Source organism: Raphanus sativus, chromosome 4, assembly GCF_000801105.2.
Source record: "Raphanus sativus cultivar WK10039 chromosome 4, ASM80110v3, whole genome shotgun sequence".
Taxonomy (NCBI): Eukaryota; Viridiplantae; Streptophyta; class Magnoliopsida; order Brassicales; family Brassicaceae; genus Raphanus; species Raphanus sativus.
The window spans coordinates 42409390-42434970 of NC_079514.1; the positions used below are offsets into that span (position 1 = coordinate 42409390).

Here is a 25581-nt window from a genome sequence, read left to right on the forward strand (position 1 = left end):
ATGGGTAGACGACATTACGGGCTGGCAACTTACCTTGAACGGTACTTAACACAAACTCAACAAAGATCCGATTATTATGCTTGCAAAGCTTGTTTCTTAATTAATTTTTATATATCATTTAGTAAATAAAGTTGTCTCAATCCTAGTCAGAGTTGTCACGTGGACAAAACCCGTAAGCATGCGCACCTTCACAATCTATATATCAAACTCCCTTGTATATATAAGCCCCTCACTAGTACTCAACATCACATCTATCTTTCTCCATAACACTCAAAAGCTTCACCGTGAGAGATATATAATCTAGTTATGAATAAGCTCTTCCTCGCGGTGGTGGTGATTGGAGCCCTCAGCCTCTTCCCGGGAACGGCTGAGGCAGCCGTGATGGGACCATCAATGCAGAAACTAACATGGCATTTCTACAAAGTTTATAACACCTGCGAGAATGCTGAGAACTTTGTGAGGCATCAAGTTGAGATACTTTACAAGAACGATACAACCATTGCTCCTAAGCTCCTACGTCTCCTCTACTCAGATTGCTTTGTCACCGTCCGTTTTTCTTCTCCTGTTCTTGTCTTATAACATTTGAATATTATATGTTTATGTGTGTATGTGTGACACTATGATGATAGGGATGCGATGCATCGGTTCTTCTAGAAGGTCCAAACTCAGAGAGAATGGCGCTGGCAAACAGAGGACTTGGAGCGTTCGTGATCATAGACAAAATCAAAACAGTGTTGGAACAAAGATGTCCTGGTGTTGTCTCTTGCGCTGACATTCTTAACCTCGCAACTCGAGATGCTGTTCATTTGGTTATAATCTTCTTCCATTTCAATCTCTCTTTCTAGCTCTATCCAGACACATGTAGATACTGACCAGCTGCTATACTTGGGCAAATGGTTTCCTACAGGCAGGTGCACCATCTTATCCTGTGTTCACAGGCAGGAGAGATGGCTTCACGTCTGATAAGCAAACCGTAGACCTACCATCACCGTCCATCTCATGGGATGCATCCATGGCTTACTTCAAATCTAGAGGCTTGAATGTTCTTGACATGGCTACACTTCTAGGTCAGTAGTTGCCTTTTCGGTTTATTTTCATTTAAGGTTTGTTTGTACAGGAGACCAAATCAGTTTGTTTAAGGTACAGTGAAAAAACCTATAAATTAATTATGTTCAAACTATGATATTTTATTAATTTTTAAAATTATTAATTTATGAAATAAAAATAAAAAATTGTTTATATATATTTTTATAAACTAAAAATAACTTATTTTGTCGTATATACATTACTCAAATTTTAAAGAGTCAAATTTTCATACTAATTTATATTTTATTATTTAATGTATATAAATATGTTGCATAAAATTTTAAAAACTAAAAATAACTTATTTTTCCGTATATACATTACTCAAAATTTTAAAAGTCAAACTTTCATATTAATTTATATTTTATTATTTAATGTATATAAATATGTTGCATAAAATTTTAAAAACTAAAAAATAACTTATTTTGTCGTATATACATTACTCAAATTTTAAAAAGTCAAACTTTCATATTATTTTTTATTTTATTATTTAATGTATTTTATGTGGTTTTAATTATAGTTTACTAGATATTATAATATCAAAATATTTTAAAGTATCAATAAATATAGATATAATTACATTATAAAAATAAATAAAATACACAATATAATATTTTGTTTGTACTTATATAAATATATATAAATAAATTATTGATTTAGGATTTTTTTTAAAATATCACATTTTCTTAAAAATATTATTTTATTGATCTATCTTATATTTTGAATCAGTTTAATTCAATTTTATCAATTTATTATATTTATTAATATTGGGTTTATAGAGTCTATAGTTTTTGTTTTTGGTTTAGTTTGAATCGGTTTAGCTGAATTAAATCTCTTAAACTAGGATCACACTCAATGGGGAGAACACATTGCAGCCACATCGTTGACCGTCTCTACAACTTCAACAACACAGGTAAACCAAGCCCCACTATGGACAAGTCTTTCCTCTCTGAAATGGCAAAGCAATGTCCACCAAGAACCAAGAAAGGCCAGACAGATCCGCTCGTCTACCTAAACCCGGACACAGGATCAAGCCACAGCTTCTCAAGCTCATACTACACCAGGGTTCTATCAAACAAGTCTGTTCTCGAAGTAGATCAACAGCTGCTCTACAATGATGACACCAAGCAAATCTCTGAGGAGTTCTCAGCGGGTTTTGAGGATTTTAGGAAATCTTTTGCTCTTTCAATGAGCAGGATGGGGTCTATTAATGTGTTAACTAAAAACGAAGGCGAGATACGAAGAGATTGCAGGCGCAGAAACTAATAAACACAAGAAGCACAATCTCTCTCTGTGATTGCAAGAAGAAGAATAAACAGAAGGTATAAAGAGGAAACATATAGATTTTTATTGTCATTATTACATTGTCATCAGCCATGAAAAAGGCTTCTCTATAATAGCTTAAAGAAGATATGATTCTTGTTGTGTTTGCTTTCTAAGTATAAAATTTTCTGATATTCACATTTTAAAGTATAAAAGGTTATGCAATAAAAACTGTTCATGCAGGAAAAAGAGAGATAAAATTTTTATTTGTCTAACCTCTTTGATTATGAGTCTCAGTTTGTCTAGTGCCAAGCGATTCAATGTCACAAGCTTCTCAGAGTCTCTTCATAGTGCCAAAACTGTTCTTCTTCTTTTAGTTTTATCTTATTATACTGTTAATAAGTGGAGTCTGACTAGTCACCACTATGATGTGAACTTTGTGTTTGCCTCTGGCTTGCACCTTGAGTCTCTTCCAGCTTCTGGCTCTCCATATGAGTTTGATGGTGGATCTGAACCTCGTTTTGATTCTGAGACTGAGTGTGGCTCTTGGTCTTGATTACCTGACTCTAACAAGCGTCCTCAACAGTTAAAAATAGAATAATACAGAACCATAAACTTTCTCTGTCTAAGGATAACTAACCTTGTACATGTATCTCCTACGAAGTTTAATGGCTGTGCGTACGCATCTCCTCACGCTAAACACAAGAACCTTATCGTTGAAAATCTGCAAAAAAAAAAAGATATATAGATGCATCTCATCAACTTGAGCATGTAAGGAGAATAAACAGAACAAACTTTCTAACCTGTATCATGTCATCAATGGAGCGAGTTTCTTTCATGATCTTATGTCGATTCATAATCAAAATCGCCGCCACACAAAAGACAGGAAGAGCATCATCCCCTTTCCTGATAGATGAGACTACACAAGGGGCATGTGTGGTTGTTCTACCGTTCCTTGACCAAAGACTTCTTGTCAAACCACAGAAGTGATATGTGGAAGAGGAGGAGGATGATGTTGACTTCATCCCACTCTCCTCAGAGAGCGGACCAGTGGTCTTTGGCAAAGGACCACTCTTCGGCAGCAGACCGCTCATAGACAACAAACCGCTGCTCTTTGAAATTGGTCCGCTCTTCGAAGATGCTGGTTCTCTCTTTATACTATCATATATGGTTTCCTCACTCACTTCAGGTCTGGATTTACTAGGAGTCTGAATCACCAGAGGCTCCAAGCAATCATTCTCCAGAGTTTCAGCAACAGATTCATCGTAATCAGCTGCCCACATCATCTACATCCAAAGTTTCATGGTTAGGAGAACGTCACTATAGATACAGAGCTTGAACAGAAGAGCTACTAACCTCCCACATTCTGAGAGCTTCATTGAAAGACAGTTCTCGCCGGAAGAGTACTAAAAGCATACGGAAGGCAAAGTGAAGACTCTCAGCACCAATACGCGTCAAGTGAGAGAATATATCTTTATCTGTGAGTTGCAGTATGTGCCACAGTGATTGCAACTGATCCATCACTCCAGTTGGTCCCTCCATTTGAAAATTCGCTCTCTGCACAAGTTAAGACGCATAGCAAAATCATATTAATGCATAGTTCAAACAAAGGCCATTAAAATAAGATAATTAAGTATTGGTATTTACCGTTCTTCTTATGAGCATTTCAAAGCACCAAAAGGCATCAGCGTTATCTTCAAAAAGAACCACGAATGGAGAGACTAAATCACTCATTCCTATCAACAGAGTTGCAAGCACAGAGTTAGTCTTCTAATTTAGACCAAAGTAGCTTTCTCATGTTTCAGTTTAACTGAAGAGATATATAGAACCTTGGCAATAACCAGTTGAAGGATCAATCCAAGCATAAACCGCAAGGATATCAGACATTCTTCCTAGGTTTCCTGGATCCTCGTAGAACTCTAGGTGGCCATCTGTCCTTACCACATCAACAACTGAGGAAACAAGAGAGAGTTAAACAATGAAAAGATGCCAAGCTGGGACAGAGAAAAAGGAAGAACATCTCTACCTATTCGATGCAACGTCCAAAGCCATTCAGACACTCTATCTTCTGTGACATTCCCCACACCAGAGGGAGTCTCTTTTACTGATGCAACAGACTCCGGAGGCATCACTTCGATCTCTGAAGTAGACCTTTGTTGTTCTCTAACTAAGTCAGCATTCTTATTAGCAGCAGAAGATCTTAACTCTCTGTGCAATGAAGCATCCTTGTCCGGAGTAGAAACCTCTATCTGATCTAAACTGTTCCTTCCAAACAAATCTGTAACCGGCAGCGAGGGGAAGTCAAAGTAACCGTCAGGGGAAGAAGGAAAGCCATACGGACTGGAAGCAGACACGAAAGAGGAAGTGTTGTACACTACGCTCTCTGGACTTTCTCTACCGCTTGCTAAATCAACAGACTCGCTAGAACTCCCTCTTCTGTGTTGTACATGAGATGTATCAGCACCACCGTTATTATTATTACTCCAATCACTCTGATGGTCTTCAGTATTAGCATTATCATGATCTTCTTCTCTGTTTTCATCTGTAGTAGTAGTAGCAACCTTGACGGCCTCATCTCTATAAGACTTCCGCATATCCATGACTTTGGAACCCACGACATAGGCAAGCGAACCAGTTCCCACGCTTGAATGCATCGTCTGGCATTGCTTGAGCAAGTCATTGTACCGTTTCCTACGTTAATAACATTCAAATAATTAACAATCTCTCTCACTATAAGCAGTGATACAACAATTAAACAGTGTTACCTTCGAGCATCCCTGAGTTGGTTACGGTGCTCAGAGGTGCTGCTCAGCTCATAACAGCCAAGTAAAAACTCCCAAACCTCAGCTCTAATAGACGGATCGATTCCCTAATAAGAAAACAACATCAACCATTAGAGCATTGTATCTAAAGAACAATCAAAACTCTTCAGCCAAAAAAAAGAAAAGCATACCCCTAAGATAATTAACTTGAGGGCCTTTTGGAAACCAGAAACTCTTCCTTCGCTATCAAAAGACGATTGCCACTTCTCTGGCTTAAGCATTTTGCCAATCTATGCACCATTTACAAAATCAACTATTACACTTACACACACACAAAAGAAGCAAAGCCTCCAAAAAAAGAACATTCATTGCTAATTATAGAGAAGAATCAGAAAAAAAAAAGAAAGAGCTAACAGTGATAACAACCTGAATGTGGGATTGGGAAAGACAAGGCTCGCTCAAATCTCGAACCAAAGATCCAACTTTCTGCAAACTCACAACTCCCGCTTTTCCACAGCTCCATTGTTTCCCTTCTCCACCAGAACACATCAGTCCCTCACACACACTTCACAAACTCTTCTTCAAACCCAAAAACCAAAAACCAATCAGATCAGAATCCCATCATTAAAAAAAAAAATCATTCAATACAATCCACAGATCAAAATTCACATTTTCAGGAATCCAGATTTACCGAAAGTAACAAACTCTCGTCGTATCAAATATACGATTCAACAACAGATCAGATTGAATTGGCTACTAACTACAATAAAAACTGAAACTTTACATACATTTCTCGCTTATACGCATAACGTTTGATGCAGAGAGAGAGAGAGAGAGAGAGAGAGAGATGAAGAGAGGAACCTTAAGGGTCAATGGTTATGGAGGAGGATGATCTTCTCCGATCTCCATTTTTTCATGGGTAGACGTAAAGTTTGATCCTTTTTTGCTTTCTCGTCTCTCTCTCAATTTTTATTTATTTATTTGTTTGTTTAGGATTAGTTACTAATGCGGAAAATTTAATAAACAATGATCTCAGAAAATAAACTAAATTGTTTGTTATTTGCCTTATATAGCCTTTTACGGTGATCTCATGCAATTAGGTTGAGATCATTATCATTAACAATGTCCATGTTTAGCGATGAATCAGATCTTTTTGTGTGTGTGTGTTTGCGATGTGATTAGGTTGTGATTACAATATTAGACGAGTATTATTATGGTATTTTTCTATTAGAGTTTGGAGTTTTTATTTTAAAGAATACTAGATCACGACTCGCTCGACCGAGCGGGAGTCAATTTCTTTTTTATCTTTGTTTTTACTAAATGTTATACATGATCGCAATGTATATTAATATAAAATTTTGATAAATAACAATGTATACTAGTGTGTTTAAATAAGCAATGTGTTTAATTATTAAATTTGATTTTTAAATTTTATGATAACATAAAGTAGATTTTTTCTATATTATTTAAAATATATAGTGCTATATATTTTGTATTTTCAACATTTATCATACAAAACTTACATTGGGGTATTATTTATACGAAAATATGTGTAACATAATATATTTATATATTATATAAACATATGTACATCCGCACGGGTTTTATTTTTAAAATGTATTCTATATTGTTTAGTTTTTTGTAGTATCGAGTTTGTATAATTCAATTTTGTGTTTAAAGAACAATATCAAAACTGTCAGTTGTATGTAAAAATAACACTTTGCAAGCGCGAGTTGTGTCTTTTTATTGTAACACAAAATTTTATATAAAACTTATGTTTTTGTACATTACGAAATTTAATTTTTTAAAATAATTATTACGTAATTTCAAAGTGAATTTTATCTCTGAGGTCTAATATATTTTGTGTGTAATGGTTCAAAGCATTTTCGATATATATTATATTTCAGTTTGGTTTGTTTTTAGTATTATTGTATAAGTATAATACTATACAATATTACTATATTCTAAACAATATATGAAGCTATGCGTTATTTATTTTAGAAAGTAGATTAGGTCCAACGTAGTTATAAGAATAGTCATATCTTTATGTATGTGTGTATGACTTATCTACCTAATGTTATTCGTACTAATAAAATTAATATGGCCAATGAAAGTATACTGATCAATTTAAAATAAATTGTATAGGGTAATTATAGAACGATTAATATTTTTAGTATTCTTAGTATATATCTTATTTAAATTGATATGTAATAAATGTAAAAATCATATATAGAATATGGACAAAAAGAAGAACTGTATTTAAGAAAATATATTAATGCAAAGTTAGACTATGGTACGTATTATATATAAAGAATGAAACATTTAATTTAAATATATGAGATCCATTTTTAAAAATCCACCTAGAAAAAGTTGTAATGTTCCTATTTTAATAAGATAGATACAATTTGGGCCTTTCCGATTCTTTCTGGGCTTTCTATGATCTATCATTATTAGGCCTTGGATAGATCTACATGCTATAATGTGGGTTTGTTTAGGAGACTTGATTACACACACAAAAATGGAAAATTATAGTAATTAGGGAGGTCTAAAGAGTTATAATCACAGACTTGTTTTATAGTATTGAGCTGCAATCTAACTGTTCTATATTTAAAAATGCATATTTTCTTTGATAAAGTAGAATAATGGTTCTTTTGATTAAGGTCTTTTGCTGCTATACGAGGCACTAATTAAGATTTTAACCATTATATTGCTACTGCTCCAACAAGTCTTTGTTTTCTAACCAGCTGTGAATATATAAAGTACAATAACATTATGTTATTAGTAAATAGTAATTTCTAGACAGAGGAATGGTTGGTTCATCCATCTGATATTTTGATTATAGAAAGCTACCGACCAGCTCACAGCTTTAACGTTATTTGAAAAATGCAGTAACATTTGAACTCTTCTTCTTTACGACGACCTTAAGAACTTTATAGTTTGGTTGACAAAAACAAGAGAACATTTGATATATTAATCTAGCTACTTGTTGAAATTAAACTTGTTTAATCTAAAACTTACTTTGTGAATGCCTAGTGGATTAAATATGTTAATCACTAATTACGTGTTTTCGAGATGTATCTACTCATCTAGTGCAGTTCTACTGGGTTTTTTGTCATCTTATAAGTTCGTAGGCTGCCGGGAATAAAGGTAAAAGATATTTTAGCATCACGTCATCGTCATATATATACTGATGATATTTAAAAGAACATGAAATCTCAAATACAGCAAATAGAGAGACAGGCAATGAAATCTCAAATACAGCAAATAGGGAGACAGGCAAAGTCGTGCAAAATATAGCCATAGCTGTAGTTGAAGATTCTTAAAGAATCTCAAAAGGCATATTCGAATCTCGAAAAGAAGAATCTAGCCGGAACGGTCACTTTTCTCCGCATAATATAAAGCTTTCGTCATCTTTATAATAATACGGAGAATATAATATTATATGTAAGAGGAGAGGTAGTAAGAGTCATTCGTGACATCAGCATAATAATAAAATATGCTTAAGACACATATATTAACATGCAATAATGGTCTAAAGCCAAACAAATCATAAAAAGAGGGTTAGATGCATGCATCTTCTGTTGATCCACTAAATAAGATTAAGAAAATGATAAGTTGTTCTTAGTTAGGGATTAACAAGTGGGTAATGTGTTCATCAATAACTTTCCACATTTGATTGGATGTGAATCTATGTGACACATCGATTTGTCATAGCTAAAACGATTGTAACAACTTAATATTCATCTCTAATCATATGGGCTAAAACATCATATATCTTCTTACATTTCTATTTGTGTATGTGATTGTTTTTATAAGTTATTGCTGCCATTTTTGTGATTCCATAGTAATGTTTGTTATGTATTAATTTATTAATCAATAGTAAGGTTTGTTTTCTGAAACATATATTAACACTAATATATATATTAGTATATATTATAGATTTGGAGCAATGCGTAAATACGTTAATTATAGATTCTATTTTTACTGTGAATTAAATGGTTGTTTGCTTCGTCTATTCGACATGCATTTTTTCTAACATGCCTTCACTTGTAAGTTTTACTTACAAAATCCATGGATACTCATTGATATCAATTTTTTTGGTTCCGTACCATATCTATCAACCAAAAAAAAATACACTAACATATGATGACATTACAAAAATATCATCCTTAATTGAAACGCAACATTTTATTGCATACGCAAGCACAAAAACTTATATTTTAATTATAGAAAAAGACCAACTCACAGCTTTGACTTTACTTACAAAAACACAGTAACATTTGAACTCTTCTCCCCTACGACCTAAGAACTTTATAGTGTGTGTTTGGTTGATAAAAACAAAAAGAAAATTTACTACTATTATTGGCCTTGTTAAATTGGAGTTGTATAATCCTTTAATGTGAATGCCTAGTGGATTAAATATATTCATCACTAGAGTTACATATTAGATTCGTGTATTCGAGAGTTTCCGGTCGTCTAGTGCAGTTCTATAGTTGTTTTGTTATCCCTTTTTTTGAGAATTAGTTATTCTTACGTCATATATACTGTATACATACTTAAAAGATTGAAAAAAACTTAAAATATCAAATACAGCAAATAGAGAGACAAGCAAGTCGTGCAAAGTACAAAACATAGCGGTATATTGTTGAATCCACGCTTAAAGAATCTTGAAATACAATAAGAATCTGGAAGAGAATCTAACCGAAAAAAAAAGATCTAACCGGAACGGTCATGATTCTCCGCATAATATCAAGCTTTCGTCATCTTTATAATATACGGAGAACATAATAGAAAGATATAATAATATGTAAGAGGAGAGGTAGAAAGAGTCATCCGTGACATCATCATAAGAATAAAATATGCTTAAGACACATATATTAACATGCAATAATGGTTTAAGGTCAAACAAATCATATTACATGCTGATCTCTTAAAACCAAATTAAGATTAAGAAAATGATAATTTATTCTTATCATTTTAACAAGTGGGTAATGTGTTCATCAATAGCTTTCCGCATTGGATTGGGTAGGAGTATATGCGACACCTCGATTTGTCATAGCTACAAAGATTGGTAATAAATTAATATATTCATCTCTAATCATATAAATTAATATATTCATCTCTAATCATATGGTCTAAAACGTCATAGCTTTTTTTTCTTTCCAATATTAAATAACAATTACATCATCGTATAATCACTAGTTTTATAAAATATAATGATCAACTACTTTTAACATGATAGCTTTCTACACTTATATGTTTTATAGTTTTTTTTTTCATTTTAAAACATATATAAGTGAAATACATTTGAAAAATAATTATTTTGTTATTGTTTTTACATTTCTATTTTATACGTGATTGTTTTTATTAGCTATTGCTGCATTTTTTTGTGATTCCATAGTAATAGTTGTTATATATTATTAATCAATAGTAAAAACAATTTGTGAAACATACAATAACACAAATAAAGCCAATCAGTATTAGCTAAGTAATAAAAATAAAATTTGGAGTAATTCGTAAATCCGTCGATTTTGATTAATCTTTTTCGATATGAGCTAAGTTACCGTTTGCTTGGTTGCATTCAGGGATAAAATACTCGTCCTTATCAATTTTCTAGAGATTATTTGGGTTTCATCCCAAATATCTAAATATCTGTAGTTATCGACGTAAAAAAACACTAACATATAATGATACTTAGCCTTGCGGATTTGAACTAAATCGAATTAACCAACTGAAGTTTTTGATTTTGATTTTAAATCTAGTTAAATCTAGTTTGTAAAATCTTTGAAAATATTTTTCTAAGTTTTTGGTTCGGTTTGGTTTTTAGTTAGTTTACTTTTCAGAAAAATATAAATAATCCGAAATAACTGAATTAAATTAATAAAACTAATCGTAACTAACCGAAATAATCAAAAACCGGAAATACCCTAACCGAATTAACTGAAACCGCATAGATACCTCTCACTCAGTGATTCCTATAAAAACATCACATCATCTTTTTAATTGCATAGACAAGCACAAAAAAACTCAGAGAGAGAAAACCGATTTGATTCCGTGTCTGAGTAGACTTCTCTCCTTTGGTTGCAAATTGCAAAGCTTACGACTTTTAAATTAATAGAAGCTGCCTTACATCACACACTCTGCTGATGTAGCTTCCCCACTTGCTTTAATAAAACAAACCCAAGTTTCTACTTTCAGCATAAAGCTCATAACTTTTTTACTTTACTCTCTTCATTTGTCTTGGTCTTTGGCTCTTTTTTCTCTCGCCGCATTTTCTCTCTCAGAAACACCACACGTGTAGTAGTTGTCGTCTCTGTTTTGAATTCTCTCAGGTCTGTCTGAAACTCTCAACTTTGGTCTCTTTTACTATATTCTTTGTAACGTTTTGTGAGTTCCGGTTGTTAAAGTTTTGGATTTTTTTTGCAATTTCTTTATATCATTCGGTGATGTTTGTCCTCTTTGAAGTCAATTAAGTGAATTTGATTTTGTGACGTCTTCTCTGTTTATAGGGTACTGGTGGAAGGTTTCAACTTTCAAGCATCTCTTCTTTGTAATCAAAGATCCTGTCTTTATCTCCAACAGTTTGAAATCAGAATCAGTTGTGTTCTGGTCAAGTAATCATCAACGAAATGGAACACCCTTTTGCTTCAAGAGAAAATGGGTTTAGTTACCAAGAACAAAAGGATGGTTTAAGCTTTGGTTCTGGTGTTTGGAGTTTCATCTCTGACGACATGCTCAACTCCTCTGAGCTCATGAATCTGAACTCTTTCGCCACATGGTGTGACAGCCCTTATGAGACTGATACCTCCTTGGTCGCTCAGTATGGTCTAACAACCTCTCAAACAGGTCTCACTCGTTCATTCAATGGTTTGGAAAGCTCTTACTATGGTGGAGATATGAGTTACTCATTAGATAGCGATGAGCTAAGTGGTAAACGACGCAGTGTACTGAACTGTACTATCCCCAGGTCTTTGAGCCACTCACTAGATGAGAAGATGCTTAAAGCATTAAGCTTATTTATGCAGTTCTCAGGTTCAGGAGAAGGCGTTTTAGCTCAAGTTTGGAGTCCTGTCAAGACAGGAGACAAGTACATGCTCAGTACATGTGACCAGGCCTATTTGCTCGACCCGAGGCTCTCTCAGTACCGTGAAGTCTCAAGGAAATTCACATTTGCTTCCCAACCGAATCAGTCTTCTTTTCCTGGTCTTCCTGGCAGAGTCTTCATCTCTGGAGTACGCGAGTGGACATCAAACGTGATGTACTACAAGAAGGACGAGTATCTGCGTGTGAAACACGCGATGGATAACGAAGTCCGTGGCTCCATAGCTATACCTATCCTTGAAGCATCATCTGGTGCATCTTGTTTTGCTGTCATGGAGATCATCACATCCCATGAAAAGGTCAATTTTGATACCGAGATGGACTCTGTTTGCCGTGCTCTCCAGGTGGATTCCCTTACTCTCTCTTATCTCTCTCTCTCTCTAATCCTTTTTAAGCTCTAAGCCTCTCAAAAGCAAAACCATTGAACATAGAGAACTTGTCTTTCCTTAAAGGTTTTGATGTGTTTTGCAGCACAGCAAAGTGCAATAAACACACTTAAACTTTATGCAAACTTGATTTAGGGTCTGAGAATCTCTTTGTTGGCTTAAGGACAGAGTCCTCTGCCACCACTGTACATGAAAGCTTCCCAGGGCCAGCTCTGGAGACAGTTTGTTTGTGGTTGAAAGGTTACCAAACTGCAGTTACTGAATCCCTTGTACTGTATACCAAATATGTCGAAAACTAACTTATCGTATACTCTCTTTTTTCTTCTTCAGGCTGTAAACTTACGGACATCAGTGGTCCCTCGCCCTCAGGTAACATCCTGAAACCAAACAAAAGCTTATAGCTATATGTACAAGTACAACTCATTTTTATGCTTCATTACTTGTTTTTTTTTTCAGTACCTTTCAAGTAATCAAAGAGAAGCCTTAGCTGAAATACAAGATGTTCTGAGAGCACTATGTCATGCACACAAGTTGCCTTAGCTCTAACCTGGATCCCAAACTCAGGTGAAAATAATCGTGTTCTCTGCGTAGAGGAGACAGCTTGTTATGTGAATGATATGGAGATGGAAGGCTTTGTCCACGCGTGTTTGGATCATCCTCTGAGAGAAAAGGAAGGAATCGTTGGCAAAGCTTTTGTATCAAACCAGCCGTTCTTTTCTTCTGATGTGAAGGCGTATGACATCAGTGAGTACCCTCTTGTCCATCACGCTAGAAAGTACGGTTTGAGTGCTGCTGTTGCTGTAAAACTGAGGAGCACTCACACTGGTGAAGATGATTACATACTTGAACTTTTCTTGCCTTTAAGTATGAAAGGAAGCTTGGAACAGCAACTTTTATTAGACAGCCTTTCGGATACTATGCAGAGAGTTTGTCGAACTCTGAGAACTGTTTCTGATGATGTGGGGGAAACTAACTCCACTACAAGCATGTTCTCTGATAAGTCCTCTGATAAAGATAGTACAGGATCTCAGGGCACTTGTGAGCAGGTATGTTTGATGTATGCAATTTTAGTTGTTCTGTAGATAATGGACACTGATCTCTTTTTTCTTTTCAATAGAATATGAGCAAAGCTATAACACCAGAGAAGAAGAAAGGCACCGTTGAGAAGAATGTGAGCTTAAGAGTTCTCCAACAGCATTTCTCTGGGAGTCTAAAAGATGCTGCAAGAAGCATTGGTGGTGAGACTTTCACATTTTTGTCAAGGCTTCTGATCCGTTTTTTCCATTACCAGACTCTTGACTTTGGATCTAATGGTTGCAGTTTGTCCTACTACGCTGAAACGGATATGCAGACAGCATGGGATCATGAGGTGGCCATCTCGTAAGATCAACAAAGTGAACAGGTCGTTAAGGAAAATACAGACGGTGCTTGACTCTGTCCATGGTGTAGAAGGAGGACTGAGGTTTGACTCAGCGACTGGCGTATTCGTTTCAGTTGGCTCTTCTAATAATGGTAACAATGCGCATGTAAGAGTTCAGGAGGATATGGCTAAAGATACCTCCTTATGTGAGCTCTTGAAAGCTAAATCTGTCGACAATGCAATTAAGTTAGAGGATGATATCATCACTAACGGTAAGAATCATCTCTATAACTATAACATATGAATCTTAGATGAAGAAGACTACAATCTTAAGCCACTTTCTGTTTGTGCAGGATCATTCATGGAGGTTAATGCTAACCGGTCCAATTCAGATTCATCAAATGGCTCAGGAGCAGCTATGCTCAGAAGCTCATCTCCTTCCATGGACAATAGGAACCAAATGAGAACCCAAAAAGGCAATAGCAGCGAGAGTGGATCGTCAACCCTCACTGTAAAGGCTACTTATAGAGAAGACACAACACGTTTCAAGTTCGAGCCATCGGTTGGGTGTCTACAGCTCTACAGAGAAGTTGGGAAACGTTTTAGACTGCAAGATGGGTCGTTTCAACTCAAGTACTTGGACGATGAAGAAGAATGGGTGATGCTGGTTACAGATTCTGATCTCCAAGAGTGTTTGGAGATTTTATATGGTATGGGAAAACACACGGTGAAGTTCCTTGTTCGTGATTTACCTTCGCATATAGGTAGTTCTGCTGGTAGCAACGGTTACCTTGGAGCAGGTTTATGACACCTACTACTGCTCAGTTATGTCTTCCCTTGTGAGAGAATGTTTGTTTATTTCTCCATGTATTAGTTTTGCTTGTAAGAAAAGGCGTGAGGGAGAAAGGCAATTTTGGTATATTGGAGTCATGATACTGTATATGATAATCGTTTTATATAAACTAAGTAGAGAAGTTAGATGTCTTCACCAAATTGCTCTGTAATCAGTGCCGAAAATTAATTTTAAAATAAGGTTAGAAAATACTAATATATATATTTGTATATAAATATAACAGATCTTATAATTTTTCTTCGAAATTTTCATGCACAAATTTCCATAAATTGTATTCATCAATCATATCTTAGATAAGTATTATTGATATTTATTTAATTATTCTATGATTGACTGAATTATAAATACATTTTTATTACTTATGAATTTCGAAAAAAAAAATTTGTAGAGACGACATAAATTAGGATTTTCTCTCCATAATAATATCAAATATAACAAATGCAAAATTGCTAAAACCAAAATGGCATGGTGAGAAATTTCTTATAGTTTGACAAAATGGCATTTTGTAGTTTATAAAAACATATATGAATAACGTAAAGAATTGATATTAATCTAAAGAATAAAAAAGCTTCTAAACAAAAATCTGAGTCGTGGCCTAAATATTATTGTAAGAAAATGTGGCCTAAAGCAATGCCTTACTTGCCTTACATAAGGAACGGGCCTGTCTGTAATCACTTATTACTAATAATACGGGGTGTGCCATTCTCGAATATACATTCTACTAAATTTGAGATACTAAGGGCGAAACCCCGCGTAAGCGCGGGGATATTGACAATTAGATGTGATTTAAAACTTTAAAAATATTATAGAAAATGTTGTGGATTGAATTTTTTTATTTAGTTGAATTTGTTTACTATGGATTGTTGATATGCTTGCTCCGCACATCGGTTCCTTATTCCGGTGTGTACATCAACTCTTTTATATATGGATGCATTTGTTCATTTTACTTATACTTTAAAAACTCAATAAATTAGTAATATTAGAATTCTAGTATTTTATTAATTTATAGAGTTATCAATTTACAAAAGAAACTCTTTAAAAAAATATTTTAAGAAATATTTTTCCTGAAATAAAAAGATATTTAAATTTAATGTATATACATTAATTAACATTTTGAAATTTTACAGTATTAGTTTATTATATTATTTGATATATATATATATATATATATATATATATATATATATATATATATATATTTAATTGTGTTTAAGATATAATTTTATTAATCTCATCAAAATATATTAAATCTTAAGAAAATATAAATATAATTTCAGTGTAAATATAAAAAAACAATATAATAGTTGGTTTGTACTTATATAAAAATGTACAAACATATAAATTGCTAATTTATAATTTTAATGGAACCATATATTTACATATGATTTTCTTATAAATTATTATCTTATTAATTTATTTTATATTTGAGCCGGTCCAATTTTGGACCAGAATTCTTTTAATGAACTTAGGGTGTTTATTAATGTATCAAATATTAATTTACACGTTTCTATTGTATTTCAGTTTTGTAATCAACTATAACCCCACAATTCCCAAACAAATGTGAATTAAGTTAAAATAATACAATAACAAATCTGTATATCTTTTAACGCATATGGTTATAACTTATATGATAAAACATATTTAAGCGTCTCTCACCAGAATCAAAGAATCAATGGAGCTCACACTTCCAATTGCGTCTCCAAAATCAGGATCGGAAGGTTACTTGGTCAGTGTACTCTACGGTTGTGAGTGGAGCTTTCAGTAGAAGAGCAGCCAAAGTAACAACCTGAGCAGCTGCGGAGTTAACATCTTTTCCCTTGGGAGCATGGATGATCACAAGATCGTGTAATGGTGTCATTGGTCCTAGCTTCGTAATAGGGTCCCAGTCAAGCAGGACCTTAACCTTGATTCCGAGCAGACCCTGCACATTTATGAGGTTTAACCACAATCACTTTAGATATTTTCATTGTACTTAACCATTAAGGAGAATGAGGAACTCAAAAGAAGAAACTCTCACCTAGTCACATGTATAAACAGAACATGTTTAACTACAGATTCGATGTACTACTTGGTTAGTTGACCGGAGGAAACCATGTAACCGACCTTGAATTTCATGGACTTGGCACCTTTTGAGCATGGAGCTTTCCACTCATAATAACCTGAGAGTAAGAACTTGTGTTAAAAATGAAAAGTGTCTGTGAGAAATTTTATAAAGAGAAAAAACAATTACAAAATATTGGGATTTGTATTAACCTCTCATCCATTAGCGCCACTCTCCGCATGATGAATGTCATCTGATTTAGAAGGAAACCATAGAGTTTAAACTTCCGATTCAGAGATTACCACCATGGAAGGTGATCATAGGATTACAGATGACAAACCGTACTAAAATAAATCATCAAGCTTTTAAAAAAAAACATCTAATATAAGATGCTTGTCGTTTCAATACCTTCTCATCACGGAGAAGTAGAATGATTTCCATGAATTTAGCTTGCTTCTTGATGGTTTTTGAGTCCAAAAAAACGAAGCAGCCGAGCAACAATGACTGGGTAGATTTACCGAGACGAAGAGCATCAAAGGCGGAGTGCGCAACAACATCGGAGGAAGCCATCTTTCTACCCTTGATAAAAATGAATAACTGAAAGTGGTTCTGAAGATTCATCCTAGTCTCAACCCTCTTTAATTTATAGATTTGACATGAAGGATCCGAAGAGGTCGAAATTAAGATACATTGAACGACAGGGGAGGTTAAGAGATGAGAAGACGAAATTAAGAAGACGTTGAATGATTAGGGGAGGTCAAGAGATGGAAGGAGAAATCTTTGGGTTTGCAGATTAAGTTAACCGTTGACGGTGAGAAAGAAGACTGGAAGAACGAAAAGAAAGATACCCTAATCTATTCAACGGCAAAAACGCAGCGTTTGACTTATAATCTAACCGGACAAGGAGAACCAAAATCAGACCAAACACCAACCATAATCGACCAATCAAAACCGGACAAAACATGGGGCCCACATGCATTTATAAAAATCCAACGTGTACACCCTGAAAAGAGAGAAAAGTGAGGCATTATATATATGATTTTGATATTAATCATCTATTTGTTTTGTTATATCCTATTTTTATATTTTGGCATAAGCTGAGATAAAATGATTAGTATTCTCTTTTGATGGTATTTTCTAATAGAGTTTAGGTACTTCTTTTAATAATATTGCTAGTTTATTTTTTGTAATTTTAAATAATAATGTGTTTAAAATAATTATTTTATTCTAAAAAATAGGGATTTAATTCCTGTTTTCTTTTTCTTTTCTTGTAACAGGAGATTTAGTTCCTTTTATATAGTTTAACAATTGGATGAGAATATTTCATGTGATGTGGCATCCCTAGAATACCAAAGATTTAAAGATAAATAGCATAGTACAAGTTGGTTAATACATACCTTAACTCAAAAGTAAAACAGAGAGTAGAGAGGGACAAACACAGACAAAGAAGTTGGCCATGGCTACGAAGTCACTTTCTTTCTTCGCCCTATTTTTCACACTCTTTTTGGTCATATTTGGTACTTAACTATCTCCATATATTTTCACATATATTTGTTCAGAAAAATTGTGTTTCGTATAATTAAAATGATTGAGAAAGTAGTTCTCTAGTTGATTTATATTTTCTCATGTATTTATCTAATATAATATATTAATATATAATGAGCAGAAGTGCCGGAGATAGAAGGGCAGCTGTGCATGAGAGAATACGTTGGTGATTTTCCCTTAAGCAACTGTTCCGCTGTGGAAACTCCGCTTTGTCATACAAAATGCCGTGAAAACGGAGCTGAAGGTGGAATTTGCTATGTGGCAGTAGAGGGAGAGGACGAACAGCGTGTCGAAAGCTATAAGTGCTTATGCAACTTCTGCAGCGAGACATTCTGCCACGACACTCCTGGTCCTAGTCAGACTCTAGGTTGAATAATCCTGCATGTGTCATGGTTTGTATGATAATAAAAATGAAAGTCGTCCAATTATTAATAAATATGTGAAAAAGAGCCGGAAGTACCTTAAGGCTCACATGGTTTGATCACATTATATGGTTGGTATCGTGTTATATGCAAATAGAAAAATTAATTATTTAACTTCTTCACAACTTTTCATAAGCAAGAAGAACCCGATTCAAAGAAAATATCTATTTGTGTTTAAGATCTTTAGCATCCAGGTGTAGATTGACTAGTCGATTAATTTACTGTTAATGATGAAAATTCTGGTTTTGTAAACACATTAACCACCTTGGTCTCAACTGTTCATTACGTACTCAACAATGAAGTTGTTAAAATTTTATAACATATCTTAGATGGATTCAATAGAGTTGTTACATCAGTTGAATTTTTGAGTTGTTACAACAGTTGAATTTTTGTGTGTGGTTCAGCTTAGTCACGTGACGCAAGTTGATTGGATAATGTTGGATGAGTGCGTACATATGCACCATATAAAGATTATTTTTTAAATAAAAAATTTGGATAAAATTTAAATAATATGTTTTCATTAGTTGTGCAGATTGTTTTGATTTTTATATCTACCTAATAATTCAAACTCATTTATAAATAATAAAAACATTTTAAATAATATAAACTATATCAAAATTCATGATTTTTTATGATCTATAAAAGATATTGATTGTTTACTGAGTGAGAAGAGAGGGATGTGGAGAGTAACACGACGTCTTGATTTGATGGTTTATTGAGGAGCATTGAAGTTTCATCGGATACATTACACCTGAAAAGTTGGAGAGACAAAACAGAGACGACTCAAGTGATTAAATTTACGGTGGGGATCAGGGGTTGTGAAAGGGTAGAGCATGTGCCCCCATACTGATTATATTAGTCTCCTGAGGAAATAGCTGTTGCTGGTGCATTAGATTTGTTGGTTACCCGTGACATCAATAGCCTTTCGGGATTAGTTTTCGATTCCACACGCCAATGAGTTTTGTGTCAAATTTTCTTTCTATTCATTATCATTTTTCTTTATCGATATCTCATCTTTTTTTCTCCATGATTTATTATCATTTTTACTTGTTACATTTTATATTTTCAATACACATTTTTTATTTGTTATTTTATCAATATGTTATTTGAGAAATCTTTTTTTTCTCCATGTTTTATTATCATTTTTACTTGTTACATTTTATATTTTCAATACACATTTCTTATTTGTTATTTTATCAATATGTTATTTGAGAATCAAATAAATTAATATTTTTAGTAAATCAAGTTAATTATATGATTTGGATCTGATTTATGAAATTTTTTAGAATCATTTTATATAAACGAAATCTACACATTAATGATTTTAGTTTTTTATAAATTATTTTTAAAATTCAGAATTTTAAATAATTTTAATTTTTCTAAATAAAAGTTGCATATATGTAATTTTAATTATGATTGTTTTACTTTTTATATCATTTATTTGTGCTCCATACAAATATTTAATTTTGATCTACACCTATGGAGATAATATTAGAATGAGGGGTAGATCATAAAAACAAGAAACTTTTAAAAATGGGTTGGTTATTTTGATGAGTTTGGATGGTTTAAGGTCCATTGGTTTAATATCCGCGATGACGTGGCTAAATAATTGGATGAGAATATTTCAGGTGATGTGGCATCTCTATAAAACTAGAGATTTAGTTTTTGTATATAGCTAAATGATTGGATGAGGATAATTTAGGTGATTTGACACCCATAGAAAAACAGAAATTAAAAGATAAATAGCATAGTACAAGTTGATAGCACATACCTTAACTCAAAAGTAGATTAGAGATTAGAGAGGAGAAATATAAACAGGGAAGTTGGCCATGGCTACGAAGTCACTTTCTTTCTTCCCCGTACTTATCATACTCTTTTTGGTCATCTTTGGTAATTAATTAACTCCGTATACATTCACATATATTTGTTACGAAAAATTGTGTTTCATATAATTAAAATGATCCAGAAAGTACTTCTCTAGTTGATTTCTATTTTCTCGTGTATTTATCTAATATAATATATAATGAGCAGAAGTCCCAGTGATAGAAGCGCAGCGGTGCTTGAAACAATACGAGGGTGTATTTGTCTCGGATTCCTGTAACTTTCAGGAATTTTCGGTTTGTTACTGGAAATGCCGTTTAAGTAACGGAGCTAAAGGTGGAATTTGCTATTCGGTGGAGGGCGTCGGTAACTACAAGTGCTTATGCGACTTCTGCAGCGACAATCCTGCATGTCTAGGTGGTCCAAGTACTTAATCATGTATGCGTCATGGTTTGTATGATGATAAAAATGAAATTGTCCAAGTAATAATGAATATGTGAAAAAGAGCTGGAAGGCTCACATGGTATGATCACATTATATGGTTGGTATCATGTTATATGCGAATATAATAATTATTTAACTTTTTCACAACTTTGCATAAGCCACAAGAATTTAATACAAAGAAAAGAATAATTCTTGGGTTCACTTCTACGATGATCTATAGATTTACCAACTAATAAAAATTTATTTTTTATATTCAGTATCTTTTAAATTAAAAGGAAATAAAAATTTGCGACTACTATTTTTTTTTAAATGTTAAAAACATAATATAACTTGATAATATTTTGTTTCCTTTTTAAAAGATTCTGAATATGAAATAAAAAAAAACATATTAGTTGGTGAATCTACCGGTTCATGAACCCAAGAATTAATCCAAAGAAAATATCTATTTGTGTTTAAAATCTTTAATTTAGCATCCAGGTAGCTGTGTTTGACTACTCGATTAATTCACTGTAAATCGACGATCAGAATAAAACGTAGCTGTGGCGTGTGAAGAAGTGATTCAATAGATTTTGTTCCGTTGACGTAACACATTGTTTGGGTTAATTAACACACAAAAATCAAATGGATGAAACACAACCTAACAGAGAGCTACATCATATGTTGGTTGGTTGGTTGGTGTAGGGGAAGAAGACAATAACTAACTTTCAGTCGCACAACATTGTAAACTCTAAAAAACAGAAAAGTGGTATAAATCTTGATATTTAGACCCAAAAAAAAAGTAAAAAGACTCACTCACCGAATTAATTAAAAGTATTTTATGGGTATGATGAAATTTCTGGTTTCCACATTAGACCAATCGGCTTGGTTTCAACTGTTAAATATTCTGTAATGAGACTGTTGAAATTTTGTAACATATTTAGGTGGATTCAACAAAATTCTAGAGTTTCCACTGTTAAAATTGTGGTCCAATTTAATCACATGGTGCAAATTGATAGGATAAAAATGTTTGGTGCGCAACTACGCTATCACCTCATACGAATAATTTTTTTTTAAGGAAAATTTGGATAAGATTTAAAATGATGTGTTTTCATTTATTGTGCATATTTTTTATTTTTATTCTCACCTAATAATTTGAATTCATTATTATATAATAATTTTTTTTAAAAAAAATTACAAATTATTTCAAAATTCCAATCTATAAAAAGATATTAATCTCATTTCATCTGGATATTCTCATTTTTTATTATAATCAAATAATTTAGTGATTTAAATTCTATTTTTGGCATAAAGCTCAATTTTTTACTTTACTCTCTTCTTTGTTTTTGTCTTGGTTCTGTTTTCTTTCGCCGCAATTTGTCTCCCGGAACATCACTCATGTAGTTGTTGTCTCTGCTTTGAATTGTCTAAGGGATCTGTCTGAAACTCTGAACTTTGGTATGTTTACTATACTCTTATAAAACCCCTTATATATTAATCTTGAAATATTATAATATTTTTTTTGTAACCACGTGTCATCACCAGAATGATTCTTCGAATCCTTAGAAAAATAGTTGGTTCATCCTAATATATATTATAATTTTTATTAAATTAACTAATAAATTGATTATTAATGTATAAAGGAATATTCTCAACTCGTTTTTAAATAAAAACTACCAAAATTACCTAATGTGATTAACATAAATATGACAATTAATGATCATAAATAAAAAGATTTGATAACAATCAGATGTAGCGCCAATATTATCGAACCTAACTGGTCCATGTCAGATTCATCAAATGGCCCAGGAGCAGTTATACTCAAAAGCAATAGCAGCGAGGTGGATCAGCAATGCTCACTGTAAATGCTAATTATAGAGAAGACACAGTACATTTCAAGTTCGATTCATCGGTTGGATGTCTACAGCTCTACAGAGAAGTTGGGAAACGTTTTAAACTGCAAGATGTGTTGTTTCAGCTCAAGTACTTTGACGATGAAGAGGAATGGGTGATGCTGGTTACAGACTGATCTCCAAAAAATGCTTGGAGATATTGTTTGAAATGGGAAAACACACGGTGAAGTTCCTTGTTCGCGATTTGCATGCTTCTATAGGTAGTTCTGCTCAGGAGCGAATCCAGAAATGAATATTAGTAGGTGCACAAGTGTGTAAAATTACAAATTTAAGTTCACATATTTAAACATTAGTGAAGAAATTAATACATTAGTTTTTCAAAAACACTATGGGTGCATGTGCACCCTTATTCTTCTTACTGGCTTCGCCAGTGGTTCTGCTGGCAGCAATGGTTACCTAGGAGCAGGTTGATAACTACTACTACTCAGTTATGTCTTCCCTTGTGAAAGAATGTTGTTTGTTTCTACATATATTAGTTTTGGTTGTAAGAAAAGGCGTCAGGGAGAAAGGAAATTTTGATATATTGGAGTCATGATACTGTATATGATAATAATCGTTTTATATAAACTGTGAATATAAGTTGGATGTCTTCACCAAAATGCTCTGTAATCACCTATTAAGTCATGTTGAAAATTTGTGCACAAAAAAAAAAGTCATGTTTGAAAATTTTGTGATTCCACAATTAAAATGATTCCGAATGTATTTCTCTATGTGATCTAATAAATTTCTCTATGCGAATAAAATTAAGATTAACTTAGATACTTCACAACTTTTCATAAGCCAAAAAAAAAAAATCTGAGGCAAAGAAAACAAGTACTGGTTTTAAAAAACTCTGTTAGAGCATCTCCAATGGTTGGCTTCATTTTTATCTTCAAATATGCACTTTCTTCAAAATGAAGAAAAAAATGAAGCAACATTCACTCCAATGGTTTACTTCATTTCTTTCTTCTAAAAGGAATATTCCAAATATATTCTTTCTCCACTTTATCATTAATTATTAATAACATCTTCTAGTTTTTTACATTTACTAATTTTGCCCAACTATTTTATTTCAACATAATTCAACATGTTTAACATATCTTATAATAAAATTATTATACCAAACATAAATAAATAAACAAAAACATTAGATTTTATATGTTTAGTGTTAATAAACAAATGATTTACCAGATTATTAAGTTTTAGTTTATGTTGTATTGATAAGTTTAATATGTTTAGTTTTGTGTTATTAATTATGTATTTGTCTTTTTATCTTAATTAAGTAAGTTTATTTTATTTATTAGTAAAAAATTTAAGTATATTTAATATTTTAAATTGATATAATGAAAATAACAACTGAAATTAGAAATTAATTGGATTATATTAAAGCATATTGTTTATTTTGGCAAAAGATACAAATAAATAAAAGTTAAGGATCAGTTTGCAATGAAAAAGTTCATCTTCAAAAAAATGAAGATATATACAGTAGATCTTCAAATTTGAAATAACACTATTCACGGCTTCATTTTGAAGCAAAATATGAAGTAGGGTTGGAGCAAAACTTTCTTCAAAATGAAGCAAAAAGTGAAAAATGAAGTGGGGTTGGAGATGGTCTTAGTACATATTTTCTTCTCTTTTTTGTTTTGATAAGTGGCCACTTTTTTTTTTTGCTTCTAGCCTTCTTAAACGTAGGACCGGCTCTTTATCTGACTGTCGTTCGTTTAATTTATGGTTAATTAACGGTCAGAAATTACATGTAACTGTGACGTGTGTATGAGTTATGACAGCTAAATGAGTCTTTGATAATAATTTATTGGTCCAACGATAAAGATAAATAGCATAGACCAGTTCATTTACACATACGTTAACTCCAAAGTGAAACAAAGATAGTAGAAAGAAGATGGCAATGGCAACGAAGCCAGTTTCTTCCTTCGCCGTGTTTTACGTTCTCTTTTTGGTTATCTTTGGTAATTTAACTAACTCTATATTTATTGACATATATTTGTTAAATTTTGTGTGATTCATAATATGATCCAGAGAGAATTTTTCTTGGTATAATCGCAGCACGTTCATTATATATGTGATTTATATACACTCTCAAGCATTCCCTGTATACCAAATGATCAGAAATGCCTGAGACCGAAGCAGCGCAAGACAGGGAATGTTTGAAAGAATACGGTGGAGATGTTGGCTTCAGTTTCTGTGCGCCTATGATATATATATCCGTCGTTTTGTGTCAGAAGATGCCGTGCGGACAAGGCAGCTAAAGGTGGAGAATGCCGTTGGGGAGAGGAGTTTAATGTCAAGTGCTTATGCGACTTCTGCGGCGACAAAGCTTATGATCAGATTCTAAGTACTGGTATTTGATCAATCCTGCATGTGTCACGGTTTGTGTAAAAATAAAGGTGAAGACAGATCCAGGTAATAATGTAATGTTGTAATGAATATGTGAAATAAATAAAAAAGGCCGGCGGTATCTAAGGCTCGTAATTATGGTTTGATCATATTATACGGGTGGTATCGTGGTTAGAAGCGATTCATATTATTGTTAACCCTCATACTTCACAACTTTGCATAAGCCAAAAGAATCCTAGGCAAAGAAAATATCTACTGGGTTTAAAAATTTACCGTT

The 25581-nt window shown here is 33.1% G+C and overlaps 4 protein-coding genes, 1 long non-coding RNA gene and 1 pseudogene across 7 annotated transcripts; 4 read left to right on the forward strand and 2 right to left on the reverse strand.

Annotated features, from left to right (window-relative positions):
* LOC108851058 (probable peroxidase 26) lies at positions 1-2370 on the forward strand. The gene is made up of 5 exons (XM_057008317.1): positions 1-24; positions 292-546; positions 630-809; positions 908-1067; positions 1928-2370. The coding sequence occupies exons 1-5, from the start codon at positions 1-3 to the stop codon at positions 2347-2349; spliced, it is 1041 nt and encodes a 346-aa protein (XP_056864297.1). The 3' UTR covers positions 2350-2370.
* A 38-nt stretch (positions 2371-2408) lies between these two features.
* LOC108848474 (rab GTPase-activating protein 22) lies at positions 2409-6128 on the reverse strand. Of its 3 annotated transcripts, none has more exons than XM_018621847.2 (11): positions 5970-6128; positions 5535-5687; positions 5300-5398; positions 5112-5215; positions 4373-5037; positions 4176-4298; positions 3994-4082; positions 3703-3903; positions 3150-3632; positions 2987-3070; positions 2409-2912 (listed from the first exon to the last, which is right to left on the reverse strand). In XM_018621847.2, exons 2-11 carry the CDS (start codon positions 5655-5657, stop codon positions 2760-2762), a joined length of 2124 nt encoding a protein of 707 aa, XP_018477349.2. In that variant the 5' UTR covers positions 5658-5687; positions 5970-6128; the 3' UTR covers positions 2409-2759. The 3 variants fall into 3 exon arrangements, with proteins under 3 accessions (XP_018477349.2, XP_018477350.2, XP_056864965.1); XM_018621848.2 differs by having other exon boundaries at positions 5535-5684; positions 5970-6125; XM_057008985.1 differs by lacking the exon at positions 5970-6128 and adding an exon at positions 5897-5915.
* Positions 6129-11141: 5013 nt separating this feature from the next.
* On the forward strand, positions 11142-14939 carry LOC108848479 (protein NLP8). The gene is given in 7 exon segments (XM_057008983.1): positions 11142-11440; positions 11618-12553; positions 12926-12964; positions 13052-13130; positions 13133-13641; positions 13713-13833; positions 13916-14939. Coding segments are annotated over 6 exon segments (2412 nt in total). The 5' UTR covers positions 11142-11440; positions 11618-11737; the 3' UTR covers positions 14764-14939.
* A 1365-nt stretch (positions 14940-16304) lies between these two features.
* On the reverse strand, positions 16305-17689 carry LOC108838819 (uncharacterized). Its single transcript, XR_001947582.2, has 4 exons — positions 17258-17689; positions 17062-17102; positions 16826-16967; positions 16305-16729 (listed from the first exon to the last, which is right to left on the reverse strand). It is a non-coding gene; the product is annotated as an uncharacterized LOC108838819 (long non-coding RNA).
* A 575-nt stretch (positions 17690-18264) lies between these two features.
* LOC130511660 (defensin-like protein 192) lies at positions 18265-18870 on the forward strand. The gene is made up of 2 exons (XM_057008993.1): positions 18265-18366; positions 18516-18870. Exons 1-2 carry the CDS (start codon positions 18306-18308, stop codon positions 18764-18766), a joined length of 312 nt encoding a protein of 103 aa, XP_056864973.1. The 5' UTR covers positions 18265-18305; the 3' UTR covers positions 18767-18870.
* Positions 18871-24825: 5955 nt separating this feature from the next.
* LOC108851910 (defensin-like protein 4) lies at positions 24826-25494 on the forward strand (annotated as a pseudogene).
* The last annotated feature ends 87 nt before the right edge of the window (positions 25495-25581 follow it).

Excerpts from the sequence above, each read along its gene's own strand:
- LOC108848474 (XM_018621847.2), bottom strand. The coding sequence starts at position 5,657 with ATGTGTTCTGGTGGAGAAGGGAAACAATGGAGCTGTGGAAAAGCGGGA. Across the intron at positions 5,399-5,534 it reads TTTCCCAATCCCACATTCAG|ATTGGCAAAATGCTTAAGCC; the intron begins GTTGTTATCACT and ends AATGGTGCATAG. Across the intron at positions 3,071-3,149 it reads CCATTGATGACATGATACAG|ATTTTCAACGATAAGGTTCT; the intron begins GTTAGAAAGTTT and ends TTTTTTTTGCAG.
- LOC130511660 (XM_057008993.1), top strand. The coding sequence starts at position 18,306 with ATGGCTACGAAGTCACTTTCTTTCTTCGCCCTATTTTTCACACTCTTT. Across the intron at positions 18,367-18,515 it reads ACTCTTTTTGGTCATATTTG|AAGTGCCGGAGATAGAAGGG; the intron begins GTACTTAACTAT and ends TATAATGAGCAG.
- LOC108851058 (XM_057008317.1), top strand. The coding sequence starts at position 1 with ATGGGTAGACGACATTACGGGCTG. Across the intron at positions 25-291 it reads GTAGACGACATTACGGGCTG|ATATATAATCTAGTTATGAA; the intron begins GCAACTTACCTT and ends TCACCGTGAGAG. Across the intron at positions 547-629 it reads ACTCAGATTGCTTTGTCACC|GGATGCGATGCATCGGTTCT; the intron begins GTCCGTTTTTCT and ends CTATGATGATAG.